This window comes from Galeopterus variegatus, unplaced genomic scaffold (assembly GCF_000696425.1).
Source record: "Galeopterus variegatus unplaced genomic scaffold, G_variegatus-3.0.2 Scaffold9262, whole genome shotgun sequence".
NCBI classification, from domain to species: Eukaryota; Metazoa; Chordata; class Mammalia; order Dermoptera; family Cynocephalidae; genus Galeopterus; species Galeopterus variegatus.
In genome coordinates, this window is record NW_007735373.1 from 16947 (window position 1) to 26491 (window position 9545).

General features: G+C 36.8%; 1 protein-coding gene across 1 annotated transcript; it reads right to left on the reverse strand.

Moving 5' to 3' along the window:
• Positions 1-441: 441 nt before the first annotated feature.
• Positions 442-1377, reverse strand: LOC103609147 (olfactory receptor 5B3-like). The gene has a single exon (XM_008593501.1). It carries the CDS (start codon positions 1375-1377, stop codon positions 442-444), a length of 936 nt encoding a protein of 311 aa, XP_008591723.1.
• Between the last annotated feature and the right edge of the window lie 8168 nt (positions 1378-9545).

Here is a 9545-nt window from a genome sequence, read left to right on the forward strand (position 1 = left end):
TTAATTACCTAAATTATTGTTTATCAAAAATTAGCCACATTCCATTTAAATGTGGCAAATTTCCCACTCCTTATGTATGTGCCCACAAGGGATATGTGTAGGAATATGTTCATGGTTCTATTTATGCTCCTGTTTTTCATGTATGTTTCTACTGGTATGTGGTAAAGGAAATGCATGTAGAATGAATATATTAATCAAACATGCTTAATAAGGTTTTTGCCATGTAGGACCCAAGATATCTTATGATTTCTCTTAGCTTCCTCATTCAGGTATTCTGTTTCTGAACATATTGCTCCTTCTTTCTGGACAACAGACTTTTGAAGAGGTAAGGTTATCACTTTATAAACTTAACTTTCATGTGGGTCTTAGTATGTGATTCAGGACATGGAGAAGATCTGAGAGAAATGAAACTAGGTTACTGTGCATCCTATGAGGTTAAAATCAGAATCCTGACGATAGTTTTGCTGCCAAAACAACCCTCTTGAATGCACTGTTGACATCCTTGTTCCTCAGGCTGTAAACCACAGGATTTAGCATGGGGATGACCATACTATAGAACACAGCTGCAATTTTGTCTGTGTCCATGTAGTGATTGGAGCTGGGTTGTACGTACATAAAGATAACAGTTCCATAGAAAATGAGGACTGCAGTGAGGTGGGAGGCACAGGTGGACAGAGCCTTCTTGTATCCTGCAGCTGAGTGCATCTTTAGGATGGTGGTAAATATAAATAGGTAAGATATCAAGATAACTAGGAGGGCAAAAAAGATATTGATGCTGACTACATAAACAAGAATCAGCTCATTAACACGTCTGTCAGAGCAAGACAGAGCCATGAGTGCTGGGACATCACAGAAAAAGTGATGGATCACATTGGACATACAGAAAGAGAGACTGAATGTTTCCCCCATGTGGATGAGGGCATTCAAGAAGCCACCGACATAGCAGCCTGTGGTCAGACATGCACACACATTAGTAGTCATGATGGTGCTGTAATGCAGGGGCTTGCACACTGCTGCATAGCGGTCATAAGCCATTGAGGCTAAGAGTAAATTTTCCACACTGGCGAAGGCTCCAAAAAAGAATGCCTGAGCAGCACAATCATTGTAGAAAATGACCTTGTTTCCTTTAAGCCCAGTCATGACCATGGGAGTGACAGCTGAAGAGTAACAGATGTCCACCAGAGACAAATTACCAAGAAAAAAGTACATGGGAGTGTGGAGACGACAGTCCCAGAGAATCAAAATGATCACACCCAGATTTCCAAGCACATCAATGAGGTAGATGACAGTGAAAGTGATGAAGAGGGGAACTTGTAGTTCTGGAGCATTGGTTAGTCCTAGGAGGATGAACTGTGTCACTTCTGTCCTGTTCTCCATCGATGTTATTTGGGAAGCAGAAAATGCCCTTTAGCAAAGAGAAGTAAAGGACAAGAATGTTATTAGATGCTGTGGAATAGATATTGCGCTGAAATTGAAATGTTCATATACCATGTGTGTTATTTTATTGTAGCAATAATACATGCTTCAAGATATTCTGTATCTACACACGAGCTTATCCAGAAAATTTAGTACATTAGTTATACATAGACTTAGAAACTGTTGAAATGGAAAGATCTTCATGGGTTATCTCCTCAGTTTCCAAATTTCGTACAATTGTAAACTAATATTTGGAAAATTTTATGCATTATTCAACATGACATATCTGGAATTATATATTGGTGTATATACATACATGTGATATATATATAATATCTAACTCAATGGGTGTGTGTGTGTGTGTGTGTAGATGCATATATATATTTCTCCTGGGAGGATACACACATTGAGTTAGATATCATTACTATGTGGTTCGCCTGGCAGGATTACTCTAGATACTTTACATTTATTTATATTGATTAATTGTATGTTTATTGATTCATTGTATGTTTATTGATTCATTGGTTTCTTTCAACCATATTATGAGTTTGATTTGATCAGTAGTTACTTTCATTTACATTGTGAGGCAGAAGAGGTGGAGTAATTTATCAGGTTTACAAAAGTGGTTTTTTTTGTTTTGTTTTAGTTTTATACAGTGTTAATAGCAACCCAAGGTATGGTCACAGGCAGAACGGTTCTCAAGTACCATTGTATATACATCAAATTGTTTTAACTCATTGTTTCCACTGGTCTTTATTTACTGCTTGGGTTTCACAGTGAAGTACCTGACAGATTGATGCCCTAGGACAATGGGGCAATAGAGGCACGTATAACCAGCAAAGGCAATTCCAAGGGGAAGGCAGTATCAGATACAGAGCTTGGGCTCTGTGAAGAGTGCCTATTGGCCCTACCATTTACTCTCTATAAATCACTTGTTCTGGCCTAACTCCCCAGAACCTTATTTTCTCTATCTGCAAAATGAGGATAGTGATAATATCTAACTCAAGGTATTATTGTGAAATTAAACATGATAATGCATAAAAATCAGTGCTTAAATGCTGGGTGGTTAGCCAACCTTTTGTGTGCTAGCTATAATGTTATGGTTAGGATGGGATAATGAACTCTATGTTGGTTTAGGAAAAGTAGATGGTAACATGCAAGGCTTCAAGTGTGGGTGATTTTTTGGTCTTGTAGCCTCCTTCTTCAGTTTGCTTTTATTCTCATAGCATCACTGGAATTTTCTGTGCTATCCTGTATTTGTTTTCTGTAATTGCTGCACCCAAGTGCTTGGCCACTCTACCTCTTCCAGGTAGCCATTTGTTGTTTAATTTCTTCCTTGCAATCCATATTTTAGCTTGCATTGAAAGAGTCTCCTTTTCTAACACTCATTCTCTCAGTTGTGTCATTCCATACTTGAATCACAGACGTCGAGGGTTGAAAGCTTGTAGTTTGTGGTTGACTTAAGTCTGCAGATCTGTTTTGTGGCAAAGTCCGTGTTGTAGCATATTTCATTTGAGTCTGTTCTTGCATAGGAACAATCTTTTAATTATTTTTATTTGAATGTAAAGTTTTGGGAAGTGTACACATCCAATGTTAACTACTATTCCCTACCAACTTCCTCATTAACCTTTGGCCACTTCACTTTATAAGCCAATTTTTTGAAGGCATTATGTTTCACAGCCTTAACCCGCATGACCACTTTTAGCATCTACTATGTTCTACAGCCAATAATACTAACTTTATATGTAAATGGGTGTGTGTGTGTGAGTCTGTGTGCATGTTAGATGTGCACTTGTTTATTTAATACTTATTTTATTATATTATTTATTTATTTATTTATTTTATAATTTATTGTACATACATGTGGGGTACAACATTGATTTTCAATAATTGTGTACAACGTGTGGTGGTTAGATCAGGATAGTTAGCTTATTCATCATTACACTATGCAATCATTCTTTGTGTCCATTGACCAATTCCTCATTAACCCCTCCACCCTCACCTTTTCCACCTCTAGTTCTCTAAAAGTTCAACATATTACTGTGATTATTCTTTCTTTCTCTCTGTCTCTCTTTACTGTTCATTTATTTATGGATTCAGTTCACAGTTATGAGTGAGAATATGTGGTATTCCTCTTTCTGTACCTGGGTTGTTTCACTTAGAATAATTTTCTCCAGGCTCATCCATGTTGCTGCAAATGGTAGAATTTCATTCTTTTGTATGGCTGAGAAGTATTCCACTGTGTATATATACCACAATTTCCTTATCCAGTCATCCATCAATGGACATTTAGGTGTAAGGTAGGTAGTAGTATTATTTTTATTTTCTCATTAAGGCAAATGAAAATTGGTGAAATTTTGTGATGCTCCATAGGTATGTAACTAGTATGAGCAGGATTCAAGATTCAAGCCCAGTTTGAACCTAATCAGCAGCCTTTGTTTTTTGCTACATCACTGTCAATGTGTATAGATGTGCCAGGAACAATAAAGATAAAATTATGAAAAAAAAGTTAAAGTGAAGTTTGGATCTTGCTAATTCTCTTCTTTCCATTTTGTGTTTTTTTTCTTTACCTAAGTGAGAAACTCACATATAGTGAACAAAGTGAAATAACCACCTAATCAATCAGAGCATCACTTGTATTACTGTTTTTGAGTAATCATTTTTAAGGGAGCGGCTTGATGATGTTTCCTAAGTATCATCTCTCTACTGACGGAAATTTTGAAATTCATACTCCTGCTCCAGCTCATTTTTAAAGAAAAATGTTGACAACATCTATTTCTGTGCTCAATAAATCATGAGTTACTGTTGCCCCACTGCTTTTGCATAAATTTTACTTTTCACTAAAAGCGTATATTGAGTATGGTAGCTTACCTTGCTCCTTGTAAACAAGTGACAGTCAGTCTTTAATAGTGAGTATGAAACCAGAAATTCAGCCATGGATTAATGCATATATTCTGTCAGAGAAACTCTCGCTCAGGTAGTGGTCAGTGGTCCGGAGGTCTCTAAGGCAGGAAGGAATAGAGGAAAGGGTGTTAACATGGGCTCAAGTCCTGAATCTACCATCCATTCTTTCCATCCCTTGGAGGAGTCACTTGTCTTCTCCTTAATTGTAAAATAAACATAGTCAAATTAGCTCTTCCACATAATTCAAAGAATTGTGTTTGTAAATAGTGAATAAGGGATTGTCTAAAAACCACTCACTAAGGGGTTATCATTTTAAAGTCCCTCAATATAATTTTTATGTTGAGATGTTATCTTGGCCATGGCTGCAGGACCATAGCAAATCCTAAAACCAGGAGAAGGCTTGTGTGTATGAAAAACCATTAACATTCCTATGCAACAAATGATGATCACAGCGGCTGAGATTGAATTCTGGTCCCTCTAAAATGCAGTCACCTAGAGTCATGATGGCTTTCAGAAGCTCATGCAAGGGTAGAGGGGATAATTATAGAGACAGGGATCTCTCTGGAGACCCCCTCCCCGCCATGAGAACATCCTCTTCCCACTTTCCTAGGGAAGAAACAATTAAATTACCTGTGGGGACCAAATAGGATATTTTGAGTGTGCACATATGTTTTTGAATTACTTGTTATTCACATTTCTTTTTCATTTTAATTAGTATATGTTACAAACAATGATATGCACACTTTTTAGTGTTTCTTTCTAAGAATTTTGTTAAATATATAGCCATGTAAACATTAACATCATCACCTAAGCTAATTCCCCAAGCTTCTTTGTAGTCAACCCCATCTTTCATCTACTGTTCCTGGCAACCACTATACTATTTTTGTTCATATAATTTTGCCACGGCAAGAGTGTTCTTAACTAGAATCCTAGAAGATGTTGTCTTTGGTTCAGGCAACTTTCACTTAACGTAATTCAGTTGAGGCCCATCATTTCTCTTATCTCTGTCTGTAGTTGAATTTTATTTTTATTGTGGTGTAGTACTTAGTAATGTGAACGTTACACTTTTTTTTCACTCCCCAGTTGATGGCCATTTGCATTGTTGCCAGTGACTGTTGATTATGAATAAAGCTGATCTAAACATTGGTTAATGTTTTTGTGTGAACATAGATTTTTACTTTATTTGGCTAAACACCTAAATGTGGTATTTCTTGGTCACATAATAATTATGCTTAATAGAATAGAAACTATTCTACGAATAGAAGAGAATAATAATAGAAGATGTTTCTGGAAATGGTTGTATCATTTTTCATTGCCAAGAGCAATACATTCCAATTTCTTCACATTTTTTCCATCACTTGATATTTTAAGGTATTTTATTTTTACATTAAATTAAATTAAATTTTTATTTTTGCTCTTTCTCAAAGATGCTTCAACAGTCTTCTCAGCAAAATGAAGATGCCCACTTAACTTATCACCACATTTGTGGCCTGGGGACATTTTATTTCCCATAAATGGAATAAATCCATTTTTTTTAATGTAGTCTACTCTGATCCCTCACTCACTAGCAGACTTTTCACACCTTTCTCATAGCAGGCCTGTGTAATGATCACAAGTTTGTTTTGTGTGTTAATGTGGCTCTGCCTCCAATTGGGTAAGTAATTTAACATCAAATTTCAGCTTCTTATCTGTAACGAAGGAGATAATATTGTTTCATCCTTATGACATTGTCAAGAAGATTATCAGATCACATATATACAATGCAGAGAACACTTTATAGCACATATAAAGTGTTCCATAAGGTTATTAATATTAATAATAATATTATATTATTTATAAACATATAGCATAGGTCACAAAAATAGTCATGCTCAATTATTTCACCTGCTTCCCTACATGTGCCTGTCCCATTGCAGCTAGGCTAAAACATGTACTAGTTGTAGATGAGGTAGGAAGAATCAATATGTGTCATTTCTAAATGGATGGAAGCATACACATTACCCTCCAGTTGTCTCTCTCCTGCTATGATGATTGAGGAGATTTCATATTTCAGCAGGTGCATCTCTAGAAAGTGAAGACTTTATCAGCCTATGTCTTTGAATGACTGTATAGAGAGAACCTTCCATTTCACCAGACAAATTGTACAATGGACATGTAGTAGTGTAACTGAGAAACAGATTTGCGGGGACTGGATAATGGTCCTCAAAAATGTCAGGTCCTGATACCGGAACCTATAAATATTACCTTACATGGAAATGACTTGCAGTTGTAATTAAGTTAAGGATATCAAGATAGGAGATTTACCTGGATTACTGTTGGGCCCTAAATGCAATAACTAGTGTCCTTATAATGGAGAGGCCATAATTTAATTATGGAAGATTAAGGTATTCCTAGGATATGCCCCTCCATGAAAACACAGATAAAGCAAACAAAAATTCTCAAAACCAACTTTGCTAGAACTCTGGAAAACAGTCCAACATTACAAGTGAGTGTGCTGAATCAAGAAAAAGTTCATTGACACATGGCTTTTAAGGAAATCTTTATTAAACTACTATCCAACCACAAGTAAAGTAACAGAGACTTCAGATACCACATCTGACAAAGAATAAAGTCTTTAGCTACATTTTATAAAACCCATTAAACGAATACCTACAACTCACAGCAAGCCACAACGAAATCTTTGTAAAGAGAGAGGAATCCTATTTCAAGAGTAATAATCATATAGTGTTCAAAGTGTAGAGTTTTGAGCCCAAACTAAGAGAAATACAAAGAAGTAAGAACATATATAGCATTCAAGGGGAGGGGAGAAAAATTTACAGAAATCGTCTCTGAGGAAGCACAGATATTATTCTTACAAGACAAAGATTTTAAATAAACTGTCTTAAATATGCTTAAAAAGCTAAAGAAATATTGGACAAATATTGAAATGATGAAAATAGAATAAATTTTTATAAAATAGGGAGTATCAATAAAGAGACAGACATCCTAAAAAGGTACTAAGTGGAAGGTTTGAAAATGAAAAGTACTGTAAGTAAAATTAAAAGTTTACTAGAGAGATTCAGCTGATTTGAGCAGGGAGAAGAGAAAAACAGTAAATTTGGGAATAAGTTAGTTGAAGTAACACAATCAGAGGAGCAGAAAGAAAGAATGAAGAAAAACTGTGAAGAGCCTGAGACGCCTGTTGGATGCCATCAAATTTGCATACATGCCCTAAATGGGAATTCCAGAACAATAGGACAAAAAAAGAAAAGGGCAGAAAGGTAACTAAATAGGTAAATGTAAAAGCTAGTATTATTGCACTTTGGGTTTATAACTACTTTATTGTCCTTATATGATTTTAAATACAATAAATAAAACAATAAATATAAACCAATAGCACTGGGTACAAAATATATAAACATGTAATTTGTGACAAAAACATAATGTAATAGGGAAGTAGCTATATAAAAGTAGGGTTTGTATGCTACTGAAAATATTTTGGCATTACTCAAAGTATATTACTATAAGTTTATTTGTTAATTATAATCCAAAGATAATTACTAAGTTCATTAAGATGGAAATGAGAAAGGAACTAAAGGATGCCCTAAAAAATCAATTAAACACAGAAAGAACCAGTAATGGGAAAAATAAAGAACAAAAAAGATAGAAGACATATATAAAACAAACAGCAAAATGGCAGAATTAAGCCTTTTATTATCAGTGAGTACTTAAATGTAAACTCTTCAATAAAAGGAATTGATTGGAAGAATGTATAAGAAAACATAATTCAACTACATACTGTCAGGACTCCATCCCCAGCCTGGCCGAGTATGTACTGACCAGAGAGGCACCCCGCTGGAAAGGCCCAAGATCCGCAGAGACCATGTGCCCCATGGTTCCAGCGTGCAACCAAGCAGGTAGGCCTTGCTGCTGCTGGACTCCATCCCCAGCCTGGCTGAGGGCATGCCAACCAGAGAGGTGCCCCACCGGAGAGGCTCGAGATCCACAGAGCCTGCACGTCCCATGGTGCAGCACATGAACAAGCAAGTAGTCCTTGCCGCCACTGGACGCCATCCGCAGCCTGGCTGAGTGTGCACTGACCAGAGAGGCACCACGTCAGAGAGGCCTGAGGTCCGTGGAGACCACGTGCCCCACGGTGCCAGCACGTGACGGAGCAGGTAGGCCTTGCCACTGCTGGACTCCTTCCCCAGCTGGACCTAGTGCATGCCAAAAAGAGAGGTGCTTCCCTGGAGCGGTCCAAGACATGAGGTGACAACACACCTGAGGCACAATTGGGCAAGTAAGCAGACACTAAGGCAGCCATGCCAAATTGGCAGCCCCAGCAGGATCGTAGAAAGACAATAGTGGTGAACCAGTGGACTGTAGAATCCCCTGCCACAATGACTAAAATCAAAGGAAAGATACCAGAAATATGAAAAATCAAGAAAGTACACCACCAAAGGGTAATAATTCTCATGCTCTAGATCCTATAGAACAAGAAGCCCTTGAAATGTCTGACAAGGAATTTCGAGTGATAATTCTAAGGAAGCTGAATGAGATACAAGAAAACTCAGCTAGACTAAGAGTGAAAGGATAGAAAAGGACTTACCATGCAAACAGAAATGAAAAATGAGCTAGAGTAGCTATTCTTATATCTGACAAAATAGACGCTAAACTAAAAACCATAAAAAGAGACAATGAGGGCCATTACATAGTGATAAAAGGATTGATCCATCAAGAAGACATAACAATCATAAATATATACACACCCAATGTTGGAGCAGCCAGAATTATAAAGGAAACTCTATTAGACCTAAAGAAGTAAATAGACACTAATGCCATAATAGCAGGGGACCTGAACACCCCACTGTCAATATTGGACAGATAATCTAGGCAGAGAATCAGCAGAGAAACACAAGATCTAAACAACATACTAGACCAACTGGATGTGGCAGGTGTCTACAGAACCTTCCATCCAACAACCTCAGAATATTCATTCTTCTCATCAGCACATAGATCATTCTCCAGGAACATTATACGAAGTTATCGTATTAGGACAAAAATCAAGTCTCAACAAATTCAAAAAAATTGGAATTATCCCATGGATATTCTCAGACCACAATGGATTAAAACTAGAAATCAATAACAAACGAAACTCTGGAAACTACACAAACACATGGAACTGAAACAGCATTCTACTTAACGACATATGGGTCCAAGAAGAAATCAAACAGGAAATCAAAAAA

What these genes read in the sequence shown, in the direction of transcription:
- LOC103609147 (XM_008593501.1), bottom strand. Translation starts at nt 1,377, where the DNA reads ATGGAGAACAGGACAGAAGTGACACAGTTCATCCTCCTAGGACTAACC.